The following is a 27,693-nucleotide window of genomic DNA, read 5'->3' as shown; positions in this document are numbered from 1 at the left end:
TAGTTTCTGGTTTGTCCTTAGTGCTTTTGTTTTTATAAAAAAATACATATGCCCACATACATACATAATATATTATGTGTGTATGTCTATTTCTGATTTCCCTTCTCTCTTACTCGGAATGCAATATGTTGTACCTATGCTTTTGCGCCTTTTATTTTCACTTAACAATATGTCCTGGAAGTCATTTGGAAACAAGATTTTTAGGCACATTGTTGAAATCAGATTCCACTGAATCCCTGAAACAGACTTGCCGTCTCCCTCCAGGTGTGATTTTTTTTCTCTTCTTCCTTCCATTGGAAGTGTTTGGGGCTTGAGGCTTCTTGGACCTCTAGGAGTCACATTTCTTTCCACTACTGTGAATGTTAAAAGACGTTGAATTTAAGATAGGACACTTAACAGATATGGGTGGTAAACAGAGGCCAAATATAGAAGAAATTTTAGACTTTTCCTTGGGTCTTTAGTCTTCCCAAAGGAAGGTAATTCTGGACACTTGTCAAGGAGTTAGCTAGGGCTGTGGCATGAAAAGTAGGACAGAAATGCTTAGAAACAGGCAGTAGGTGGGGAGATCCATTGGATTTGGAAATGCCATGGTAAGATGAAAGACAGGGATGTAGATGGGGTTTATGGGTGTCCCCTTCTTCCTTTGTCTTTCCCCCAGCTTACTTTCTCTGAGCATCATGGGGGCAAGCACAGTAGGGGGATTGGGGCTGGTGCTCTCCTGGGTGGTCCTAGCAAGAGTGCAAAGAGATGTGAGTGAAAGGGGGCAGCTTGTAAGTGGCATCAGAGGGCACTTGGGCTCTGTGACACTGTTACTCTGTAGGGATGTTTGTGAATCATGTGGGTGTTAGAGAATGCCTGGGCTGAATCCAATGCAAAACTTTTTTTTTTTTAAGGATTTTATTTATTTGTCAGAGAGAGAGAGGGAGAGAGAGAGCATGCACAAGCAGGGGAGTGGCAAGTAGAGGGAGAAACAGGCTCCCTGCTGAGCAGGGAACCCCATGTGGGACTCGGTCCCAGGACCCTGGGATCATGACCTGAGCCAAAAGCGGACGCTTAACCGGCTGAGCCACCCAGGCATCCCTTTTTTTAAAGATTTTATTTATTTATTAGAGCACAAGCAGGGGGAAGGGCAAAGGGAGAGGGAGAAGCAGATGCAGGGAGCCAGATGCGGGGCTCAATCCCAGGACCCTGGGATCATGACCTGAGCTGAAGGCAGACGCTTAACTGCCTGAGCCACCCAGGCACGCCCTGATGGAAAACTCTTAATGATATGAACAGATGTACAAGATCCCTCTCTTCTCTCTCTCTCTCCCAGTATATAAAATAAACACATGGTTTATAGCTTTTTATCTGTATCTCTGGCTCTCTTTCTTTATCTAAGATGCTCTCTCCATATATATATATCTGTGTCTCTGTTCTATCTACATGTCTGTCTATATCTCTCTCTCTATCTCTCAATCTCTCTATGTCAGCAAAATAGGGTATCTCTTTGGCAAAAACATACCTTCCTCTACCTTGGAGCCATGACAGGGACAGGGTATATAGTATAGAGTAGTTAAGAGATTGATTTTGGAGTTAGGCAGACTTAGGTCTCAAATTTTACGTTACTTAATTTTTTAGGTTACTTAATTTTTCTGAGACTCAGTTTCTGCAACTGTGGAATAAAAGTAATAAATATATACCCAATGGGATTTTGGAAGGATTACATTAAATTATATTTGTGAAGTGTTTAGGACAGTCCCTGGCACATAGTAAATGTTCAGTAAATCATTGTGCTCACTACTGTTACCATTATTGCTGCCTCCTCTAATAAGCTGAGTCCACTAAAGGTACAGTATCTCTAAGTAAACCTGATGTACAATTGATGCTTGGCTGTCTGAGAAATCAACCAACTCTGAGTGAACCTTTGTATATAATTCCCTTCTAGAAATTGGCTTCTGGGTTTTTTTTGCATTAAACGAAGGGGTTTTGTTTTGTTTTAATTGTTTAGGTGGTAAATGTCTTAAAATCCTTATTGTCAAATCTTGATGAAGTAAAGAAGGAAAGAGAAGGGCTTGAGAATGACCTGAAATCAGTGAATTTTGACATGACAAGCAAATTTTTGACTGCTTTGGCTCAAGATGGTGTCATAAATGAAGAAGCTCTTTCTGTTACTGAACTGGATCGAATCTATGGAGGTCTTACGACTAAAGTCCAAGATTCTCTAAAGAAACAGGAAGAACTTCTTAGAAATATTCAGGTAAAGTTTATATGCTTTCGTAAGATTTATGTATAAAGAAAATCACAGAAAGGATAAACCTGGACTAAATCTGTATCTGTTTAGTAGGATTGTGTTTTTTGCAAGTGCTACATATTAATAGAAATCTGTAATCATTATTGGTTATGTTTTGATAACCCACTGAATTTGTGGTATTTTTACTTTAAGATTTAAAGTACTGTGTTATCACGAAAGAAATATTATATTAGGTAAATTTCTAGGAATTCCGGGATATAATCATATATGATTTTCATATGTAGTTGGCAAAGTAGCAATAAAAATGTTACAAGCTATATTAATTTGATAAATAAGTGTAAATACATAAATCTTTCTTTTAACAAGGTCTCACACCAGGAGTTTTCAAAAATGAAGCAATCTAATAATGAAGCTAATTTAAGAGAAGAAGTTTTGAAGAATTTAGCTACTGCATATGACAACTTTGTTGAACTTGTAGCTAATTTGAAGGAGGGCACAAAGGTATGATGTACAAAAGAAATAATAGTTCACCAGTACAGATGTGAAACTATAGTTTGAGAAGTTAATTGTGTTTCCAGTTGTACCAAATTATTCTTGAACTTCCTAGCTTTAGTGACTTTTTACTGAGAGGCTTGTTGTAAGCGAGAGAAAGCTTAAAGGTGGTGATACTTCATGGGACTGTTGAAGAATGAATTGTATATTTCACCAGGCAGAAAGAGGGTGTAGGACTTTCAGGTAAAAGAAATTAGCACAGAGATGTCAAAAGCTAGTGACGCTTTTTGGGGAGAAAGAAAAGAAAGTAAGTTGACTAAAAAAAAATTTTTTTTTTAAAGATTTTATTTATTTATTTGAGAGAGAGGGAAAGAGAGCTTGCTCAAAGTGGAGCAGTGGGGAAGGGTTGAAGGGGAGGGAGAGGGACAAGCAGACTCCGTGCTGAGCATGGAGCCCAACATGGGGGGGGCTCAGTCTCACGACCCTGAGATCATGACCGGAGCTGAAATCAAGAGTTGGATGCTTAACTGACTGAACCATCCAGGTGCCCCGAAAGTTGACTAATTTGAGTGAATTATGAGGGAACAGGATTAGTCGAAGCTGATCTGTGGTGGGAAAGGGAGGAGAGGGTATGGCTTTTATATTCTGTGCTGATGGTGCTGATGGATAATGATAGATTTGTGATCTGCCTGAGTCTCAGGGTGCTTACTAAATATATTATTTTTTTGCTTTTCCTTTAAATAGCTTAGGGAAATGATTATATTTGTTTTTACCGATGACTTTCCTTTTGAGGGAGCAAGTGATTTTTAAGTTTTTCAGGTACATGTTACCTTGTGGTGTTTTAACTCCATAATGATCATTGAATAAAGTTATCTTGATACAAATACAGTGGATATAATGTAAAACCCTCTGAAGGAGGGGGTAGAAATACTACAAAGCCTTGGAAATAGAAGAGTAAGACACCATTTTTTTTTTTTTTTTTTTAAAGATTTTATTTATTTATTTGAGACAGAGAGAATGAGAGAGAGAGAGAGAGCACATGAGATGGGGGAGGGTCAGAGGGAGAAGCAGGCTCCCCGCCGAGCAGGGAGCCCGATGCGGGACTCGATCCAGGGACTCCAGGATCATGACCTGAGCCAAAGGCAGTCGCTTAACCAACTGAGCCACCCAGGCGCCCAGTAAGACACCATTTTAATTTGATTTAAAATGCTCTGTTGAAATAGATAAGCTGAGAAAACTCAGAGAGCCTTTGGAGACACTTCTAAGGGTTTCTGAAGTGATGCCTATATTTCTGAAGTGAATGTGCAAATCTAATCCTTCCATTTAAATAGGTTTCATACGTTTATTAAGTAACTGACTTTGCTCTAGGAATTGGGAACATACTCATGATCATGAAACTTATGACTTGTTCCATTTAATTTTTGATGGCAAGTGTTCTATAAAAATGATTTTGTTATTTTTATTTTCTCTAGTTAGGTCATATTTAGTATAATTAAGTTGTTGAACCTCAGTGGTATGACTGTCTCGGGCAGAGGATTTTAGTTCTTTAGCTTTAACGATGATTGACAAATGAGCTTTAGATTGTGTTCCTCTTTAGATTAAAAATTTCATTCTGGGGGTGCCTGGGTGGCTCAGTCGTTAAGCGTCTGCCTTCGGCTCAGGTCATGATCTCAGGGTCCTGGGATCGAGCCCCGCATCAGGCTCCGTGCTCTGCAGGAAGCCTGCTTCTCCCTCTCCCACTCCCCCTGCTTGTGTTCCCTCTCTCGCTGTGTCTCTCTCTGTCAAATAAATAAAATCTTTAAAAAAAAATTTTTTTTCATTCTGGTTTATTACTTGTATTTCTTCTTTGCTTACAGTTTTACAATGAGCTGACTGAAATCTTGGTCAGGTTCCAGAACAAATGCAGTGATATAGTGTTTGCACGGAAGACAGAAAGAGATGAACTCTTAAAGTAAGTTTATTTTGTGTATCAAATTGTATTTTTCTTTTGAAAAGTTGTATGTGGAGACTTTGGGGTGAACTTGGCAGTATGAGATAGCACTTTCCTTCCTTTCCTCTTGGACATTTACAAAGCAACAAGCAAGCTGCATGATCTGAGAATAAAAGATGAAAAGGAGCAGAAACTCCAGGTGTCAGAAGCACAGTGATGTTACTGAAATGCTAACACAACAGTTCAGGGTGGCATATCTCAGAAATGCTAATAAACATAAGTAGTTTACCTTGAAATGACAAATAGGTTCCTTCCATGTAAAACTAGAGGTACAGAATATGGGGAAGATAGGGTGAATAGCTTAGAAAACATCAGCTATTGCCCTTCTGAAGGAGCCTGCTGAGAAAGCTGGACCAGTAGCATAGGACTCATTCTATGCTGAGTGACCGGTAGAGTTGACATAGCATTGGTACAAAGATACAGTGTTTATTAAAAATGGTGAAAAAAAGAACAAAATTTAATAAAACCTATTAGATGGAGAATATTCACCAGAATAATATTGTCACAGAACAGATGAAAATTCTGAATGAACACTTCATTATGAATTAAGAAAAAAAAAAAGAAAAGGGTTAGGAAGCAATAACCCTGAGGAACACCATACACAGAAATGCCAGAACTCAAGGAAGATGGTGAGAAGACAGGACATGATAAAATGTGAGGTTTTAGGATTCCAGGAAACAAGTAGAAGAGAGAACAAAACCATCACAGAAACCATATGAAACGGGAAGGAGTAAAAAGGAGAATAGACAGTGAAGAAGACACAGGAGCACAGAGTAGAAAAGAGGAAATCAAAGAAAATGAAACCAAAGTAAAAAAAGAATTAAAAAGGATAGAGAGATGGGCAAAGAAGATCCAAATATGCAAAATTGAATTCCCCTGAAAGAAGAGAAACCAAAACCATGAACAGAACAAATTTTTCCTAAAATAAGTGAAAGCTTGTTGAAAAGGTATATCTTATGGTCAGGAAAAATGAACAAGAACTGTCAACACCAAGGCATATAAATTATTAGCTTTAAAAGATAATGGCAGAATCCTTTAGGCAATTGGGCAAAAAGATCCAGTCCATTTATAAAAAGGTGAAAAAGTTTAGCTCATAGCACTGCATGCTAGAAGAGAGAACTCAAGGAAGGCAAATATGAGCCAAGGATTTTATATCCAAACTGTCCTTTAGGTATGTACAGGAGCATATATTCATTAGTAATGAACATAAAGAACTCAGAGACTATTAATATTCATGAGTCTTTCTTGAACCCTTCAGCCAAACCGACCATTTTTCACTCCCCTGTTCACATTTAAACTGTTTTTCATAGAAGTTGTTGGAGAAGTTATCAAAGAGCTGCCTCCCTCCACCTCCCAAGAAAGAGCAATGTTGTTTTTACAGTTTTTCTACTAAACCTTTAAAAAGCAAATAAAGTACTTTTAAAATGGTTTTAGAGGTTAAAAAAAAAAACCCTCCAAATTAGTTTTACTGATAAGAACATCTGACAAAGATTAAGACAAACCAGTCTTCAGACCAGTTTCATTTATGAATATGGATGCAAAAGTCCTGAATAAAATACTTACCATTGATACTAGTATGTTAGAAAAAGAACTGTGAACAAGGAGGACAGGGTGGTTATTCCAGTAATGCAATGATTGGTAAGGGGAAGAAGATTCTTTTCATAGGTGAGGAAAAAGCAATTGAGAAAGTAAGTCTTCCATTGTGGTTCATATACACAATGGAATATTATTCAGCCATCAGAAAAGCTACTGTTTACATCGACATGGATGAAACTGGAGGGTATTATGCTAAGTGAAATAAGTCAGTCAGATAAAGACAATTATCATATGGTTTCAGTCTATGTGGAATATAAGAAATAATGCAGAGGGTCATAGGGGAAGGGAGGGAAAACTGACTGGGAAGAAATCAGAGAGGGAGACAAACCATGAGAGACTCTTGACTCTGGGAAACAAATTGCGGATAGGGAGGTGAGTGGGGGGATGGGGTAACTGGGTGATGGACATTTAGGAGGGCATGTGATGTGATATGATGTGATGAGCACTGGGTGTTACACACTAATGAATTATTGAACATTATATCAAAAACTAATATGTTGTTAGCTAATTGAATTTAAATAAATAAAAAAAAGAAAATAAGTCTTTTGGTATTCAGTAAAATAGGAGTAGGTGGATACTTCTATAACACTGTGTGTGTGTGTGTACCGATCTGTTTATATCTGCACAAAACTTTAACATCATGGTTAATGGAGAAACAATGTAAACATTCTTTCTAAAAGCAAGGACAAAATGCCCACTATCAACACTATTATCTAATACCATATTGGCAGTACCAGCCAGCACAATTAGACAAAAGAATAAAATTAGAAATATAAAAATTGAAAAGAAGTTAAAATTTTCACTATTTATAAGACTTTATGATTGTACAACTTGAAAATCCAAGAGAATCAACCCCAAAACTCTACAAATAGTAGAATTATTACTGAAGACAATGGATTGTAAAGATAATTTATAGAAATCGGTAGCTTTCATATAAATAAATATGGGAGATATAATGGAGGAAAAGACGTCACTTGCAGTAGCAACTAAAACCATAAAATACATAGGAATAAATTTGCCGTCTCTGAGACCTGTATGTAGAAAACTTTGAAACGCTGTTCAAGGGTACAGAGGAGGACTCGAATTTGAAATATGTGTCATGTTTTTGGGTAGGATGACTCAACTTCATAAAGATGTCATTTCTTACACATTCAACATAATTTGATTTCAAATAAATAAATAGATTTTAATTTTAAAACTAGACAGGTTGATTCTAAAGCTCAGCTAGAAAAACTGTCAAATTATTAGCCAGGAAAACAGAATAGAAAGAACAGTAAGGGAAACTAATTCTGTCAGATATTAACATATGTAATATTGTGTTTAATCAAAACACAGTGGTACTGGTACATGATTAGTGGTACTGGTATATAATTAGATAGACCAAAGACCAAATAGAAAATAGAAATAGACTCTAATACATTATGAATTTAGTGTAAAAAAGATCCTAAGCCAATCAGAAGATGTTAGAGACAACTGCCTCGTCATTTAGAAAACAAAGTTTTTATACCAGAATAAATTCCAGGTGGATCAAACTTGAAATGTGTAGGATAAAATGTAATGTTTAAAATAGAATATGAGAGAATTCCTTTTTATAAAGCTGAAATGGGAAGAGTCTTTCTTACTCTGACTTAAAATCTAGAAGCCATATTTATAAAAGGAAAAGTTCATCATAACATAAGCTGAGTCTTTATGTAATAAACTGGGGGAAAATATTTTAAGCCTACTCACAAAGGTGAAAGGCAAATTTATTCGTTTATGAGGAACTCCTAGATATTACTGAGGAAGAGAAAAACTCAATGGAAAAGTTGGCAAAGGCTGTGAACAGAAATTTTGCAGATGAAGAAATGTAAGTGGTTCTTAAGCATTTATGAAAAAATACCTGTCTGGGAGACACCTGGCTGGCTCAGTAGGTAGAGCACACAACTTTTGATCTTGGGGTTGTGAGTTCAAGCCCCACTTGGCCTAGAGCTTACCTAAAAAAAAAAAATAAATAAACCAACAACCTGTCCTCATTCAATAAAATGTAAATACAAATTAAAACTACTCTGAAATAACATTTCTCAGGTTGGCAAAAATCTGGAAGTTTGAAAAGATGCTTTGTTGGCACATGTAGGGGAACAGGTCTCATTCTGTGGCTATGAATGCGTGTTGGTGCAATCCTTGTGTGGGGCAGTTTTGCTCCAAAGGTCTGGATTACAAATCCACACATCTTTTAATCCAGCTAGTGTGGTTTTGAGATTTCATTCAGAGTATGTGTTAGCATATGCTAGAAATGACATATTTATGAACTAATTCATTTCTGAGTTGCTTGTAGCAGTAAAAGAAACAAATCAAATATCCAGGGCTGGTGAAATAAATAAAGCTGCATCTGTACAGCTTTTTTTAAATTTTTTTTTTAAAGAGCAGCTATTAAAGGATGTTTTCTATTTATTGATATGGAGAGATTTTGAAGATAGTTATGGTAAGGAAAAAAGGTACAGAACAGTGTAAAGTATGCTTTTTGTGTAAAAAGGGAGAAAATAAAATGTAGATTTGAATTGGTTTATGTGTCAGGAGATTCTGGACAGGTTCATAAGAATAGTGTATATCTGGGTGTGAGTGGTGGAGAGGGAACTTGCAGATAGGGATCTTTCACTCACTTTTTAGTTTTTGAAGCAAGTGAACACATTACCTTTTCAGAAAGTTATGTGAAATTAATTAATGGGACTTCATATGTTTTTATAGCCACATCCCAATAGTCTGATTTTTATTTTTCAGACTGTACAGCTGGCTTTTCAGATTCATTCCCTACTGCCCACTTTTTTTTTTTTTTTTTTTGAGCTGCAGAACCCTGTGCTCAAGCTTAGTCTTACAGAGAAGCCTGGTTTGTAAAACAAAGATGGATCTGGCTCAGAGGCAAGCGGGGAGGGGCTTGGAGCAGGACCTTTTCCACCTCCTCCCTTTTCTTCATCTAAGCAAGCAGCTGCCATTGAGACGACTGTGCAGGACCCTTAAATTCTGTAGCTCAGGACCAAGTGAGAGCCAAAAAAGGTTTCTTTTCTTTCTTTTTTCTTTTAAATTTTATTTATTTGACACAGAGGGAGAGAGCAAGTGGGAGAGCACAAGCAGGGGGAGTGGTAGGCAGAGGGAGAGGGAGAAACAGTCTCCCTGCCAAGCAGAGAGCCCAATGCGGCACTCGATCCCAGGACCCTGGAATCATGACCCGAGCTGAAGGCAGCCGCCCAACCAACTGAGCCACCCGGGCACCCCCCAAAAAAGGTTTCTAAGTTTAAATTGGAGGTTGGCGAACTGAGTGCCCAGGTTAAGTTGAGCCTGCTGCTTAATTTTGTAAAGTCAAGTTTTACCGGAACACAGCCATGTTCTTCATGTTGTACGTATTATCTGTGGCTGGCTTTGCACTAAAAACAGCAGTCTTGAGTGTTTGTGACAGAGACCTTATATCCTGCAAAGCCTAAAATATTTGCTATCTGGCTCTTTACACAAAAAATTTTGCCAACCCCTAGTTGAAATCATTTTGTTGCCCGTGATAATTTACTTTCTAGTTGTATGTACTGTTTTTCCACTTAAATCTTTAGTGTAAAATAGGTTAACATAACTATTTTTAGAATTGTGTAGTATAATACAGGCTCATGGCTTAGGAAGAAATTTGGGGATATTCTTGTTTTCAGATATTTCATATTTCAAATCTCTAGCTTGAAAATTAGGTTTATTACTATTTGCATGTGTATTTCTATATTTATACTATAAACAAAATCAGTTCTGAGACATTCATCAACTTGTCAAGTGGTTTTAGTTTGGTGATTAAAAGGTACATGAAGGATGGAAAGGTAGGCCAGATAGACATACATTAGCTTTTAAAAATCTGAGGGTTTACTTTGTTAAAATCACTCTTAATACCAAGGGCCTAAATTCCTTAAAACATGTTTACTGACCATAAAATAAAAACAAAACAAATGTATACATAAGGGGCGCCTGGGTGGCTCAGTGGGTTGAGCGTCTGCCTTCCGCTCAGGTTGTGATTCCAGGGTCTTGGGATCGAGCCCCAGGTCAGCTCCCTGCTCAGTGGGTCATCTACTTCTCTCTCTCCCTCTGCCGCTCCCCCTGCTTATGCTCTCTCTCGCTCCCTCTCTCTCTCAAATAAAATCTTTAAGAAAATATACACAAGTGTACATCTTATTGAATTTTCACAAACTGAATACAGTCATACATTGAACAGTTGGGTCAGTTCACAGAACATTCTCAGCACCACAGAAGGATCATCCATGCATCTACTCAGTCATTAACCACTTTCCCCAGGGCAACCATTATCCTTACTGTGAGAGTGTGGACTAGGTTCTCCTGTTTTGCACTGTATATCCGTGGAATCACATGTACTCTTTTGTAACTGGTTTACAGTCAGCATTGTATTTGTGAGGCTCATCCATACAGTTGTGTGTAGTTGTAGATCTTTAATTTTCATATTTGGGTATATTTCATTGTGTGAATATGTTACGTATGTATTCTTCTGTTCTTGAGTATTTGAGTATTGTGTAGTTTTGGCCACTATATTATGACTAGTGTGAGCATGAATGTTCTAAAACATAATTCTGCAGTTTGCTGGTAGCAGTAAAAGAATAGAAACAAACCAAATGTCCAGGGCTGGTGAAATAAAGCTTCGTCCGTATGGTGAAAGTACTATGCAGCCACATATGCAATTTAAAATATCTAGTAGCCACATTTTAAAAGTTAAATTTTCAAAAATATATTTTGTTGGGGCACGTCTGTAGCTCAGTTGGGTAAACATCTGCCTTGGGCTCAGGTCATGATCCCGGGGTCCTGGGATCGAGTCCCACATCGGGTTCCCTGATCGGCGGGGAGCCTGCTTTTCCCTCTTCCTCTGCCTGCTGCTCCCCTGCTGTGTGCACTCTCTCTCAGTTTCTCTCTCTGTCAAATAAATAAATAAAATCTGAAGAAAAAAAAAACCCAAAAACAAAAATATATTTTGTTTAGGCTGGTAGATCCAAAGTATTATAATTTAAACATATAATCATAAAAGTTATGTATGACATATTTTACTTTTTTTCAGAGTAGTCTTAGAAATTTGGTGTGTAATTTCCGCTTACAGCACATCTCAGATCACACTAGTCAGATTTCAGGTGTTTAATAGCCATATGGGCTAGTTCTAGATCCTACTTTTGGTGAGCAGATATATGCAGTGCTGTTGGATATGTACCTAATAGTGAAATTGCTTGGTGAGAGGGTATATGTATATTGAGCTTTAGTTGAAACTGTCGGTTTTCCAAAGTGGTTGTACTAATTTATATTTCTACTACCAGTGTATGAGAGTTGGTTGCTCTGTATTTTTGCCATTAGCTGTTCTGGTGGATATGTAGTGTTATTTCATTGTGGTTTTAATTTTCATTTTCCTCATGACTAGTATGTCTTCTTTATATTAAGTGTGCAAAAAGAATAAATATTTTACTCTGAAGTTTACCTTCTTTTCACTAATGATTTAAAACTAAAGTCAGTAATGATGGTTGTTGGCATTGAAATACTGGTGGGATTTTATTTATGTTTTTGCTTTATAAAGTTATTAGTCTCATGATTTAATAGCTTTGAGTTATATAATTACTAGTAAGTGGCTAGGAAATTCTTAGTTGTCCTGTAAGTGTGTTATTTATTGCAACCATCTCTGGAGTTTATCAAAGATAAAAAAAGTATTATGTTAAGGCTTTATAATATAATTACATATGTTAGCTATTGCATTTGTAATATACTCAAATATCTAATTGTAATTATATAAACCATTATAAATGAAGTATTAAATATTAAATATAATTAAATATACTTAGTATATATGAAATATACACATAAATATTTAAAAATATCTGACCTTTTTGGATTTTAATGTTGATTAAAAACTTCTAATTTATGTTGTAAGCAGTTATTACAAACTTACAAACACTAAGAAGTATTTTTTTTTTTTTAAAGATTTTATTTATTTACTAGAGAGAGAGAGAGATCACAGAGGGAGAGGGAGGTGGGGTGGGGGTGGGGGGAGAAACAGACTCGCCACTGAGTGGAGAGCCTGATGCGGGGCTCGATCCCATGACCCTGGGATCATGACCTGAGCTGAAGGCAGACGTTTAACCGACTGAGCCATCCAGGTGCCCCATATTTTTGGTTTCTTGATGAATGTGTATTAGATTTCTTTATATAGAGAGTGACTAATTTATCTTCCAACTGGGACCCTTTTTTGAGAATGAAAGTGTGGTCGGGGTGACTCTGGGAGTTGCAGTTGTTACGTCAGGACAACAGGTGCTGTTGCAAACATGCTGGGGCTTGCCATATTTACTTCTCTGTGTATATGACTTGGTGCAGGTAGAAGTTGATCAATACTATGTGTTTCATAGAGTGCATTTTACGTTAGGGTTTTGGTGAGTTGAGATTTTGGGATGGATTCCAATTTACTGTTGGAGAAGACCTTAAATTATTTTCCTAAATTTTAATACTTATATTTTAATAGTCCTTTCAACAATCTATCATGCATTTATCTTATAGATTTCGAGGTATCTTTTAACATAAAATATCTCAATGCTGCATTTCTTTGAATATCTTCCGAAAATTTTCATCAAGAAATTTGCATAATGGTTTGAATAGGTTAGCTTTCTCACCTATTGTTTTCTATAAACACCGGTATGAAACAGCTAGCTGACTGTGAGCAGTTGTGGTTACGAGTTTCCTATCTAGGGGATGACTTCTTAATAGAGAGTCTTATAGGACTGCCTGCCCAGTTTGACATGTTCCTTACTCTAGCTATAACTGTGATCTCTGATCTTTTCCTAGTCTTCAGAAATAGAAAAAGAGCTAACTTCATTTCATTAAATAGTAGAAAAAAAGATTTAAGTTAGTTCTAGTTAAGAACAAAAATGTATATTTTAAAATACCATCATTGTTCTGAGTTTATTTTCTGTTTCATATATGAAGAGAAGAAAAATTTTAAAAAGACCTGGTATTCACCTCATACCAGTCAGAATGGCTAAAATTAACAAGTCAGGAAATGACAGATGTTGGTGAGGATGCAGAGAAAGGGGGAACCCTCTTACACTGTTGGTGGGAATGCAAACTGGTACAGCCTGGAAATGCAACCTGGTACAGCCACTCCGGAAAACAGTATGGAGGTTCCTCAAAACGTTGAAAATAGAGCTATCCTATGACCCAGCAATTGTACTACTAGGTATTTATCCTAGATACAAATGTAGTGATCTGAAGGGGCACCAGCACCCCAATGTTTATAGCAGCAGTGCCCACAATAGCCAGACTATGGAAAGAGCCCAGATGTCTATCGACGGATGAATGGATAAAGAAGATGTGGTATATATATACAATGGAATATTATGCAGCCATCAAAAAATGAAATCTTGGCATTTGCAATGACGTGGATGGAACTACAGGGTATTATGCTAAGTGAAATAAGTCAATCAGAGAAAGACAATTATATCTCACTCATGTGGAATTTAAACAAAACAGGATCATAGGGGAAGGGAGGGAAAAATAAAACAAGATGAAATCAGAGAGGGAGGCAAACCATAAGGGACTCGTAATCATAGGAAACAAACTGAGGGTTACTGGCAGGGGCGGGGTGGGGTCACTTGGGTGATGGACACTACAGAGGGCACATGACGTAATGAGCACTGGGTATTATACGAGACTGATGAATCATTGCACTCTACCCCTGATACTAATAATATACTATATGTTAATTAATTGAATTTAAATAAAAAAAATAAACTATGAAAAAAAAGACTTGTTATTTTATATGTGTTGTTATTTTAAGTTATGTTAATTCCTAACATTTTTGTCTTTAAAAAGGGACTTGCAGCAAAGCATTGCCAGGGAACCTAGTGCTCCTTCAATTCCTACACCTGCATATCAATCTTCTCCAGCTGGGGGACATGCGCCAGCCCCTCCAACGCCAGCACCAAGAACCATGCCGGTCAGTAAGCAACCATGTTTTTTTTTTTTAAATATTTTATTTATTTATTTGACAGAGAAACAGCGAGAGAGGGAACACAAGCAGGGGGAATGGGAGAAGGAGAAGCAGGCTTCCCACTGAGCAGGGAGCCCAATGCGGGGCTCAATCCCAGGACCCTGGGACCATGACCTGAGCCGAAGGCAGCTGCTTAACGACTGAGCCACCCAGGCGCCCCGCAACCACGATTTTTAAATGGAAGTTTTACATTAGTGACTGCTTGCTTGTCGTAAAGGATAAAACAGTCTTTACATTGTAAAGATCTGGTGGTTACCAGTTTTCATCAGGTGACCACCCTTTTGATGTTTTACAATACAAAGAATTCAGCATCACTCATGAATTCTTGCCAGAAAAGGTTTAACTCGAATCTAATCAAGTCTTAGAACCAACTCTCAGTTTATAGCAAATACAGTGTTATAAAACAAGAAATTAAATTGTGCCATTAGGAAACAATTGGACAAATCCAGAACTGGAACATTCTGTGAGACACTTTGTCTTTTCTAAAAGTGAATGTCATAGAAAGAAAAAAAAGTAGGTGTGGGGCATTCTGGTTTAAAAGAGAGGAAAGGGGAAGAGGAGCAAGATGGCGGAGGAGTAGGAGACCTAAATTTTGTCTGGTCCCAGAAATTCAGCTACTCAATAGGAGATCGAAGAAAAGAATAGCAGCAGCTCTCTGAACAGAAAAGCGACCACTTTCTGGAAGGTAGGACGTGCAGAGAAGTGAATCCGAGGCGATATTCGGGAGGATAGATGGCGGAGGAGGGGGCCTCCGTCGGCCGCTTCTGGCAAGTGATAGAGCCGCGGAGCACAAAATTGGAACTTTTAGAAGTCAGCTCCGCTGAGGGACGTTGCTCCAGTGGCTAAGCGGGGGGTGGAACCCTTGTGGGACAGTGTGGTCTCAGGACCCTCGGGGTCACAAAGACCGGGGGTGCCTGAGTGTGGCAGAGCTCCCAGGTATCGGAGCGGGGAAGCTGGCTGCAGAGACAGAGCCGAGGCGTGGGCTCTTAGCTCGGGGTTGCCATAAACCGTGATCCGCAGCACAGTCGGGCCACTGCTCCTCCAGCAGGGACCCAACAAGCGGCAGATCTGGGGAGACTCCCCTTCCTCCCCCAGGAGGAGTGGCGCGGGAGCCCACTGCAGGGATCTGCTGGGTTTGGAGACTCCACACAGGGTCGGGTGCCAGAGATAGAAATGCTCGGTGACAGGCTGGGTGAGCACGGAGTGCGGCCGGAGACCGGGGAGACGGGAGTGATTGACTGCTTTTCTCTGGGGGCTCACTGAGGAGTGGGGCCCCAAGTTCGTGGCTCCTCCAGGGTGGAGATTGGGAGGCCGCCATTTTCACTCTCGTCCTTCAAAGCTGTACGGAAAGCTTGCAGAGAACAAAAGCTCCCCGGAGCAAACCCGAGCAGATTACTTAGCCCAGACCAGGCAAGGGTGGGGCAATGCCGCCTCCAGCAAAGACATTTGGGAACCATGGCAACAGGCCTCTCCCCCCCTCCCCTCCCCCCGAGAAGATCAGCAAGAACAGCCAGCCAAGACAAAGTTTACTGATCAATGAGAACAGCAGAACACCAGCGCTAGGGGAATACTGCACACAGAATTCATGGCTTTTTTACCATGATTCTTTAGTCTTTCAAAGTTAATTTTTTAAATTTTCTTTATTTTTTTTTTCTATTTTTTTTAAATTTTTCTTTTTCCCTTTTTTAACCAACATCTTATCAATTCCTTTTTTTAAAATTTTTAAAAATTTTTATTTTTAGATTCATAGTCTATCCCTTGATTGTAGTTTACCTTATTTTTTGTATATATATAAGTTCTCTCTTTAAAATTTTGGGATACAGTGTCTTCTAACAGACCAAAATATACCTTAAATCTCTGGTGTATGGCTATGTTCTAGTCTCCTGCCTGATCACATTCTCTCCCCTTTTTTATTTTTTTTGTTTTTTCAAAATTTTTCTTCTTTCTTTATTCAACTTCTTATCAATTCTTTTTATAAAATCTTTTATCATTTCCATCTTTACAGTCATATTCCATCCCTTCATCGTATTTACCCTTATTTTTGTACATATATAAGTTTTTCTTTCCTTAAAATTTTGGGAGGCAGTTTCTTCTAAAAGACCAAAATACACCCCATATCTAGTGTGTGGTGGCTCTGATCTATTCACCAGCCTGATCATATTCTTTTTTTTTTTTTCCTTTCTCCCCCCCCCCCCCCCCTCCCCCCCCCGGTTTTGGGTCTCTTCTGTTTAGTGTATATTTTTCTGGGGTCATTGTTACACTCTTAGCATTTTGTTCTCTCATTCATCTATTCTTCTCTGGACCAAATGACAAGACAGAAAAACTGACCTCAAAAAAAAGAACAAGAGGCAGTACCGACTGCCAGGGACCTTATCAATACGGACATTAGTAAGATGTTGGAACTAGAGTTCAGAATGATTATAAAGATACTAGCTGGGCTTGAAAAAAGCATGGAAGATACTAGGGATAGTATGGAAAAAAGCATGGAAGATACTAGGGATACCCTTTCTGGAGAAATAAAAGAACTAAAATCTAACCAAGTTGAAATCAAAAAGGCTACTGACTGCAATCAAAAATGGAGGCTCTAACTGCTAGGATAAATGAGGCAGAAGAGGGAATTAGTGATATAGAAGACCAAATGATGGAGAATAAAGAACCTGAGAAAAGAGAGATAACTACTGGATCACGAGGGCAGAATTCGAGAGGTAAGTGATACCATAAGACGAAACAGTATTAGAATAATTGGGATCCCAGAAGAAGAAAGGGAGGGGCAGAAGGTATATTGGAGCAAATTATAGTGGAGAACTTCCCTAATTTGGGGAAGGAAACAGGCATCAAAATCTAGGAGGCACAGAGAACCCCCCTCAAAATCAGTACAAATAGGTCAACACCCGACATCTAATAGTAAAACTTACGAGTCTCAGAGACAAAGAGAAAATCCTGAAAGCAGCTCTGGAGAAGAGATCTGTAACCTACAATGGTAGAAGCATTAGATTGGCAACAGACCTATCCACAGAGACCTGGCAGGCCAGAAAGGACTGGCAAGATATATTCAGAGCACTAAATGAGAAAAATATGCAGCCAAGAATACTATATCCAGCTAGGCTGTCATTGAAAATAGAAGGAGAGTTAAAAAGCTTCTAGGACAAACAGAAACTAAAGGAATTTGCAAACACGAAACCAGCCCTACAAGAAATATTGAAAGGGGTCCTCTAAGCAAAGAGAGAGCCTAAAAGTAACATAGACCAGAAAGGAACACAGACAATATACAGTAACAGTCCACCTTACAGGCAATACAATGGCACTAAATTCCTATCTTTCAATAGTTACCCTGAATGTAATGGGCTAAATGCCCCAATCAAAAGACACGGGGTATCCGATTGGATAAAAAAACAAGACCCATTGATATGCTGTCTGCAAGAGACTCATTTTAGACCCAAAGACACCCCCAGATTGAAAGTGAGGGGGTGGAAGACCATTTACCATGCTAATGGACACCAAAAGAAAGCTGGGGTGGCAATCCTTATATCAGACAAATTAGATTTTAAACCAAAGACTATAATAAGAAAAGAGGAAGGGCACTATATCCTACTTAAAGGGTCTATCCAACAAGAAGATCTAACAATTGTAAATATCTATGCCTCTAACATGGGAGCAGCCAGTCATATAAGCCAATTAATAACAAAATCAAAGAAACACATCGACAACAATACAATAATAGTAGGGGACTTTAACACCCCCTTCATGGAAACGTACAGATCATCTAAGCAAAAGATCAACAAGGAAATAAAGGCTTTAAATGACACACTGGACCAGATGGGACTTCACAGACATATTCAGAACATTCCATCCCAAAGCAGCGGAATACACATTCTTCTCTAGTGCCCATGGAACATTGTCCAGAATTAGATCACATCCTAAGTCACAAATCAGGTCTCAACCGGCACCAAAAGACTGGGATCATTCCCTGCATATTTTCGGACCACAATGCTTTGAAACTAGAACTCAATCACAAGAGGAAAGTTGGAAAGAATTACGTGGAGGCTGAAGAGCATCCTACTAAAGAGTGAATGGGTCAACCAGGAAATTAAAGAAGAATTAAAAAAATTCATGGAAACCAATGAAAATGAAAACACAACTGTTCAAAATCTTTGGGATGCAGCAAAGGCGGTCCTAAGAGGAAAGTATATAGCAATACAAGCTTTTCTCAAGACAAAAGAAAGGTTTCAAATACACAACCTAACCCTACACCTAAAGGAGCTGGAGAAAGAACAGCAAATAAAGCTTAAGCCCAGCAGGAGAAGAGAAATAATAAAGAGCAGAGCACAAATCAATGAAATAGATACCAAAAGAACAGTAGAACAGATCAACGAAACTAGAAGCTGGTTCTTTGAAAGAATTTATAAGATTGATAAACCCCTGGCCAGACTTAGCAAAAAGAAAAGAGAAACCACCCAAATAAATAAAATCATGCATGAAAGAGGAGAGATCACAACCAACACCAAAGAAATATAAACAACTATAAGAACATATCATGAGCAACTATATGCCAACAAATTAGACAATCTGGAAGAAATGGATGCATTCCTAGAGACCTATAAACTACCAAAACTGAACCAGGAAGAAATAGAAAACCTGAACAGACCCATAACCAGTAAGGAAATGGAAGCAGTCATCAAAAATCTCCCAACAAACAAGAGCCCGGGCCCAGATGGCTTCCCAGGGGAATTCTACCAAACATTTAAAGAAGAATTAATACCTATGCTTCTGAAACTGTTCCAAAAAATAGAAATGGAAGGAAAACTTCCAAACTCATTTTATGAGGCCAGCATTACCTTGATCCCAAAACCAAAGACCCCATCAAAAAGGAGAACTACAGACCAATATCTCTGATGAACATGGGTGCAAAAATTCTCACCAAAATACTAGCCAATAGGATCCAACAGTACATTAAAAGTATTATTCATCACGACCAAGTGCACGATTTATTCCTGGGCTGCAAGGCTGGTTCAACATCCACAAATCAATCAATGTGATACAATACATTAATAAAAGAAAGAACAGGAACCATATGATCCTCTCAATAGACGCAGAAAAAGCATTTGACAAAGTACAGCATCCTTTCTTGATTAAAACTCTTCATAGTGTAGGGATAGAGGGTACATACCTCAATATCATAAAAGCCATCTATGAAAAACCCACAGTGAGTATCATTCTCAATGGGTAAAAACAGAGAGCTTTTCCCCTAAGGTCAGGAACATGGCAGGGATGTCCACTATCACTACTGCTATTCCACACAGTATTAGAAGTCCTAGCCACAGCAATCAGACAACAAAAAGAAATAAAAGGCATCCGAATCGGCAGAGAAGAAGTCAAACTCTCACTCTTTGCGGATCATACGATACTTTATGTGGAAAACCCAAAAGACTCCACCCCAAAACTGCTAGAACTCATACAGGAATTCAGTCAAGTGGCAGGATATAAAATCAATCCACAGAAATCAGTGGCATTTCTATACACCAACAACAAAACAGAAGAAAGAGCAATTAAGGAGTCGATCCCATTTACAATTGCACCCAAAACCATAAGATACCTAGGAATAAATCTAACCAAAGAGGCAAAGGATCTGTAATCAGAAAACTATAGAATACTCATGAAAGAAACTGAGGAAGACACAAAGAAATGGAAAAATGTTCCGTGCTCATGGATTGGAAGAACAAATATTGTGAAAATGTCTATGCTGCCTAGAGCAATCTACACATTTAATGCAATCCCTATCAGAATACCATCAACTTTTTTCGAAGAGATGGAACAAATCATCCTAAAATTTGTATGGAACCAGAAAAGACCCCGAATAGCCAGAGGAATGTTGAAAAAGAAAAGCAAAGCTGATGGCATCACAGTTCCGGACTTCCAGCTCTATTACAAAGCTGTCATCATCAAGACAGTATGGTACTGGCACAACAACAGACACATAGATCAATGGAACAGAATAGAGAGCCCAGAAATGGACCCTCAACTCTATGGTGAACTAATCTTTGACAAAGCAGGAAAGAATGTCCAATGGAAAAAAGGCAGTCTCTTCAACAAATGGTGTTGGGAAAATTGGACAGCCACATGTAGAAGAATGAAACTGGACCATTTCATTACACCACACACAAAAGTAGACTCAAAGTGGATGAAAGACCTAAATGTGAGACAGGAGTCCATCAAAATCCTAAAGGAGAACACAGGCAGCAACCTCTTCGACCTCAGCCACAGCAACTTCTTCCTAGAAACATTGCCAAAGGCAAGGGAAATAAGGGCAAAAATGAACTATTGGGACTTCATCAAGATAAAAAGCTTTTGCACAGCAAAGGAAACAGTCAACAAAACCAAAAGACAACCGACAGAATGGGAGAAGATATTTGCAAATGACATATCAGATAAAGGGCTAGTATCCAAAATTTATAAAGAACTTATCAAACTGCACACCCAAAGAACAAATGATCCAGTCATGAAATGAGCAGAAGACATGAACAGACATTTTTCCAAAGACTTCCAAATGGCCAACAGACACATGAAAAAGTGCTCCACATCGCTCGGCATCAGGGAAATCCAAATCTAAACCTCAGTGAGATACCACCTCACACCAGTCGGAATGGCTAAAATTAATAAGTCAGGAAACGACAGATGTTGGTGAGGATGCAGAGAAAGGGGAACCTTTCTACACTGTTGGTGGGAATGCAAGCTGGTGCAGCCACTCTGGAAACAGTATGGAGGTTCCTCAAAAAGTTGAAAATAGAGCTCCCCTACGACCCAGCAATTGCACTACTGGGTATTTACCACAAAGATACAAATTTAGTGATCTGAAGGGGTATGTGCACCCCATTGTTTATAGCAGCAATGTCCACAATAGCCAAATAATGGAAAGAGCCAAGAAGTCCATCAACAGATGAATGGATAAAGAAGATGTGGTGTGTATATATATATATATATATATATATATATGGCAATATTATGCAGCCATAAAAAAACACAAAATCTTGCCATTTGCAATGACGTGGATGGAACCTAGAGGGTATTATGCTAAGCGAAATAGGTCAGTCAGAGAAAGACAATTATCATATGATCTCACTGATATGAGGAATTTGAGAAACAAGACAGAGGATCATAGGGGAAGGGAGGAAAAAATGAAACAAGATGAAACCAGATAGGGAGTCAAAGCATAAGACACTCTTAATCAGTAAACAAACTGAGGGTTGCTGGATGTGGTGGCTGGGTGATGGACATTGGGGAGGGTATGTGCTACGGTGAGCGCTGTGAATTGTGTTAAGACTGATGAATCACAGACCTGTACCTCTGAAACAAATAATACATTATATGTTTTTAAAAAAAAAAGTAGGAAGGGAAAAATGAAGGGGGGGAAATCGGAGGGGGAGACAAACCATGAGAGACTGTGGACTCTGAGAAACAAACTGAGGGTTCTAGAGGGGAGGGTGTGTGGGGGGATGGGTTTGCCCGGTGATGGGTATTAAGGAGGGCACGTATTGCATGAAGCACTGGGTGTTACACAGAAACAATGAATCATGGAACACTACATCAAAAACTAATGTTGTAATGTATGGTGACTAACAGAACATAATAAAATAAAATTAGAAAAATAAAAGAGAGGAAAGATTCATAATAATAATGCAATACATGAACCTCGATTGGATCTTGGTTCATAAAAACTCCTTTAAGGGCTTTTTTTGGTGATAAATAGGGAAACTTGAATATGGAGTGGATACTCAATGACATTAGGAAATAATTGTTTATTTCCTTAGGGTGAAGTGGTATTGTGATTATGTAGGAGAGTATTAGGACTTGTATGCCACAGTCTTTCGGGCTGGTGTCATGAAGTTTGCAATTGCCTCTCACATGGTTCTGCAAATATTTAGATAGATAAATATATGGATATAGCTATACAGATAAAGCAGATATGGTCAAATATTAATAAATACTGAATTTAATTGGTAAATATGTGCTTGTTTATTATACTATTCTCATAAGTTTTCAGGTATTTGGAAATGTTTGCATAAAATGTGTTGTGGCCAGGAGAGATCACAGTAGTAAACTGTACCTGACTTGCTCCTTCCTCCCTTCTCAAATGTCTAACCATTGATGGGAGCAGTAATGAGCTACAGTAAATGATTAAGTATTAGGCGTCAGGAATAGAGCAGTAGCTGTGCAGTTTCCATGAATTGGAGAATTATTCCTCAACTATGATACATTTCTAGAGCAATAAGTCAGCATTTAAAAATGGAAATTAGAAATATATTTGGTTGAATTGTAGAGTTTCTCATATGCCCTCATTTATTTTAACTGACAGTAATTTGACAGAAACACGAAACATTTTGTAGTCAATGTTGACTTTTTCTTACAGCCTGCTAAGCCCCAACCCCCAGCCCGGCCTCCACCTCCTGTGCTTCCAGCAAATCGAGCTCCTTCTGCTACTGCTCCAGCTGCCGTGGGGACTGGCACCGCCCCGCCTGCTCCGTCACACGCTCCTGGTTCAGCAGTGCCCCCCCCCCCAGGCCCAGGGACCCCCATATCCTACCTATCCAGGATATCCCGGGTAAGGCTGCAACTGAATATCTGAATGAATTGGCTAATGTTTCTAGCTCCGGTTATCCTTTTAAAAACAGGGTCACCCTTTCTCTGAATGGAGGTGTCATGAATGAATAAGCTACATTGTCAGCTTACACAGAAATGAAAATAATGTTATAGGTACTTATTTGAGCAATTGAATGGCTATTTCCCGGCTTATTTATGTTTTTAGTTTTTGATGCTGGGTTCATCTTAAATAGATCTCGTCTGTATGAAATGTAGAGTGTGTTTCCTTGGTCTTCTTTATTTTGGTGATAAACGGATAGGCATTTTTCTGAACTTAGCAAGACTGATAAGGCCTTGTTTATGTACCTGTACTTTGAAATATTGGCATTCTGACAGACTGTTGAACACGACTCTAATTATGGCATGTGCTTTCTTAAAGAACAGCTTTCTTTGTGATAATTTTTAATCTTAAAAATCGAGACATTTGACTACCTCTTAAGATGTGCTCCAAAGTTTGCTTTGTAAGTACATTCCATTTTCCAAATATTAAAACTTCGTTAACGGTGAATTTATGTGCGTTAGCAGTGAGTATTGAATCTTGTGAATTAGGAATGTACTTAGTACATTAAAATGAAAGGTCTCCATTTTTATTCCTTGTTAATAGTTGAATATTTAGTCTTATTTCTGTCAACAGTATTATTTTCTGGATAGTATTAAACACTCAATATTCTTTTATCTCAAATATTAACAGGATAGGAACACTTTTTTCTAATAAGTACCTGGAAATAGCTGTTTTTTCCTCTCTACTGTTCTCTGCTAGACTGAGAAAGAGAGAAAAATGACTTTCTTGAAAAAACTTGGTTTTAGAATAATTGTTACGTTTCATTTTCCAGTATTTGATTTACCAATGCTTTTTTTGTTTGTTTGTTTTCTTTTCATCAGGTATTGCCAAATGCCCATGCCCATGGGCTATAATCCTTACGCATACGGCCAGTATAATATGCCATATCCGCCAGTGTATCACCAGAGCCCTGGACAGGCTCCATACCCAGGACCCCAGCAGCCTTCATACCCCTTCCCTCAGCCCCCACAGCAGTCTTACTATCCACAGCAGTAATATGTCAGCTCAGAAGCTCAGCTGGTTCAGTTCAAAGGGAAAGAAGTACCAACCCTGCAATAAGTGTACTAAACTCTGTGCTCTGGTTAATATAACGTACTCTGTTGTACTGAACACAGTGTATAATTTCTGTCTGTGGCTGAAAGCTAAAAACTGTGCCCCAGTTCTACATTTGATTGCACACTGAGAGATGCTGCTGTTGCAGTATAAACACTATAATAGGTATACTAGGATTTGAAATAAATTACATTTCAGTTCATAAAAGTTGAAAATGAGAAATTAAACCCACAAGTGAAACGTTTGAAATTATTATACTTATGTCTACATAAGACGTGGTTGGGATATCAGATAATTATAATGATGGTTTAAGTACTGATATTCAAGAAAACTAAGTTTTCTTTCTCTTTTGGTTTATCAGTTTGGTTTAATTTCCATTATACTATTTTGCATAATCAAAGCATTGTAAATCTTATAATTTAAAAATAAATTACTTAAGAACAGTTGTCATTGTTATGTTTTGTCATTGATTCTCATTACTGTCTAATTTCTTTCTGGTATTAGTCTCTCATTTTATATGTACGTAAGTTAAACAGATAACTGTGTTTAAGTGCATGATTAGTGCAAGTTTTAATAGTCAGGTTTTTAGGAAAACCAAAAGAATAGTACCGTAATTTATCTTTCATATGCTGATTAGTAAATTAATTTTGACATTTATTTTGAAAAGTCCTATAATGTGGAAGAAACACAATTGCTACCAAAGATTCTTCAAATAAATATACAAATAAATATGTATATTTAAAGTTTTATTATTAGCCTCTCCAAGAAATTGATACAAATTCTGATAATCCCTTTTTTCATAAACTGGTTAAAATAAATACGTATCATTGATAGTACTGTCTAATGTAATGGAATCGTTTAAAGAAAATTTACTGTACCCTTCTATTCCTTTTTTCCACCTTACTGTCTTAACTTAGTAACATTTAATGCACAATGTATATGAATAGATCTAAGCCCTTTCATTTTTATGCTCCTAAAAAATTAGACTATTTTATAATTCAGGGAGCATACAAAACAGTTGTTGGGAGCATATGCCAATTCTGGAGTAGGCTGTATATTTAATATTAAGCTCTGCTGTTAGGATAATTAATCACTGTATAAACCTCAGTAAAAAGAGTGAGACATGCGTCATGGAGTGAGTAAATGAGAAAGGAATGAGTTGTCTAATAGTGGGATCTGTTTTGTGTGAGGTTCATTTCTGAACACATCAGGCATATGAGCAGATTTCCAATGAATCTGTTTATATTTATTTTTTAAGTTTTGATGCTCACCTTTTCTTGCATTATTGTTACATTTAAATGATACTGTCATTTGGTCCACTGTTCTTTTCATTGACAGTTTGGGTTTATATTTTAAATGTTGGACTGAAGGTGTGAATGTAAAAGGGAGTGCATTGGTTAAAAAAATACATGTACGTTAAAAAAATCTTACTCTGTTGTTGTATGTAGAAAACATGAAGGCATGTTACTTTAATATAAATGACCTTTCCATGGAATATTGAAATTGGTTTAAAGTCCAATAGTTAAAAAAACCTTGGCAAAAGTAGTTTTTCACATATCATAACTAAATTTTATTAATGTGGAATCATCAAAATATGACATAGGCTTGTTTGACTCTTATGTAAAAGGCATTAAAGTTCTACATTCTTATTATTCATGGTATCCTATACTAACATGAGGTACGCAGTGAGAGTTAAGGGTATTCCACATTGCTAGTTTATTCTTAATGCAGAAAAAAAAAAAACAAATTGGCCTGAATATTCTCTTGGGGAAAGAAGGCACTAAGAAGAGTAAGAGCATCACAGGGGCAAAAGAGGTTACAAGGCCACTTAGCCCACTCCCTGTGCTAAGCTAGGCCTGCTCCCAGAGAGCCACAGGAAAATTGTTCAGAAACTGTTAGAAAGGAGGCTCCAAAGCCCCAAGTGGCAGCCTCTTCCAGCAAGCCTGACTCGCTCAAAGCCTTTTTTTATGCAGTAATGCAGACCCATTCCTTTGGTCAGTTCACTCATCCTTTGGGTAATTGAGGATGCTCTTTTTGGTCGCCCGTGTCTGGGTACAGATGACCAAATTTCTGCAGCCCTTCATTGCTGGGGCTGTCTTCATAGTCTTTCTAATTTCATTAGGGTAGCTCATGAAAAGAAGTTTCTGTTACATCTATTTTGCATTCTAACAAACAAGGAAGCCCCACTGGGATTATTTTTGTTACCAAACTTTTTTGTCCTTCGCTTAACTTCCTGTATTCCACAAAATACCCTAAAAAGTTGTTTTGGACAATGCTATTTTTCTAGAGGTAGGAAAGTGTCAACTCTGGTTCAGGTATGTTGTTACCTATGTTTATAATTGGGCTTTTTGATTATTTTCCTAAACTAAAGAAACCATTCCCAGACCATTTATGTTTGGGTTTGGAATACTGTTTTTAAATGGACTGCAAGTAATGAAGCTCTGCATGGAGGAGCTAGTCAGAAGTGGGGAAAAGCCTCACTTCTCTTATTTCTTGTTCCTAATTGGAGACAAATGGCTTGACTTCTCAGTCTGGTGTAAAGTATTGGTCTACTCCTATGTCCTTTGGTCTTTATTCTCAGTTAAGAAAAACAGTCCTATGTCACTGCAAACCAGTCAATCTTTAGTGAGACATTCCTGTACCCATACCCCCAGCTTCTTTGCAATTTATAATCTCTCATTCCCCAAATGTAAGTAGTTACCAGAAAAAAAGAACAAGATTTCACAGAACCTTCTGTCCCTGACATTCTGTCCCAGTCAGCACCCTTTCTAGTTAAAACAGATTTTAAAAATGTTTTCCATTAGAGCTTTACAAAGTTTGCAAAAGTGCTTTATACACATTTTCTAATTTCATAAACATGATAAAATGCAGTTTGTTAAGTAGGTTTCAGTTTGCTAATGGGGACTTTTTTTCTTTTAATGATCAGTATATCTTGAAGAATCTTGCTACAACCTAGTGGCATCTCTTTCTCTTTGTAAACACTTCTGCAATTATTAGTTGATTCACAGTACAGTAGAACAGGATACAAAGTAGGGAAAAACTGCTATAGTGTTGCAATTACTAGTTTAAAAATAGACTGTAGAACTAAATGGTTGATTATAAGATTTACATGGAAGCGCTAAGAAGGAAAAATTATATTTTTAAAGAAAAAGAGAATATTCAGGCTTTATTTCTGGTATGAAGTTTATATTTTTAAAAAAAATCCTATATTATCACACCAGAGATTTTAGATTCTTTTCTGGTTACAGACATTGCTGGTAGTTGGATTATATTTTTATTGTATTCATTTCTCTTAGGGGGAAAATTGTAAAGCAACAAAAAGGTTCCAGATGAATGTATCCTAGAAATAAAAGTTGAAAGATTCTTACTTCCTTGGAGTATGAATTCTTATTTGAAGTGTTTATCCTTCAGCTTTATAGTTTCTGCAGTTTATTTGATAAATGGTGGTTTGGGAAATAAGAAAATACCACTTTGACTAAATGCATGAGACAGTGTTTAAATGTTTTCTTACAGCAGTCAGCCCCATACTTGATCATGGACGGACCATGTTTTTCATTACTTGTGATTTGCCCCAGTTCTTTAAGATGAGGAATCTTTTCAAGTAA

At 37.8% G+C, this 27,693-nt stretch overlaps 1 protein-coding gene across 1 annotated transcript in view; it reads left to right on the top strand.

The window, feature by feature from the left end:
• The window catches only part of PDCD6IP (programmed cell death 6 interacting protein), a 93,876-nt gene extending 66,421 nt beyond the window's left edge, over positions 1-27,455 (top strand). Inside the window, 7 exon segments of the mRNA XM_032409056.1 lie at positions 1,991-2,239; positions 2,600-2,734; positions 4,582-4,676; positions 14,163-14,286; positions 22,745-22,882; positions 22,884-22,936; positions 23,857-27,455. Of these exon segments, the coding sequence (XP_032264947.1) occupies positions 1,991-2,239; positions 2,600-2,734; positions 4,582-4,676; positions 14,163-14,286; positions 22,745-22,882; positions 22,884-22,936; positions 23,857-24,031 (969 nt within the window). The 3' untranslated portion in view covers positions 24,032-27,455.
• Positions 27,456-27,693: the final 238 nt, after the last annotated feature.

Source organism: Phoca vitulina, unplaced genomic scaffold (assembly GCF_004348235.1).
Source record: "Phoca vitulina isolate PV1807 unplaced genomic scaffold, GSC_HSeal_1.0 scaffold10, whole genome shotgun sequence".
Classification (NCBI taxonomy): domain Eukaryota; kingdom Metazoa; phylum Chordata; class Mammalia; order Carnivora; family Phocidae; genus Phoca; species Phoca vitulina.
This window is presented reverse-complemented; position numbering and strand designations above follow the sequence as displayed.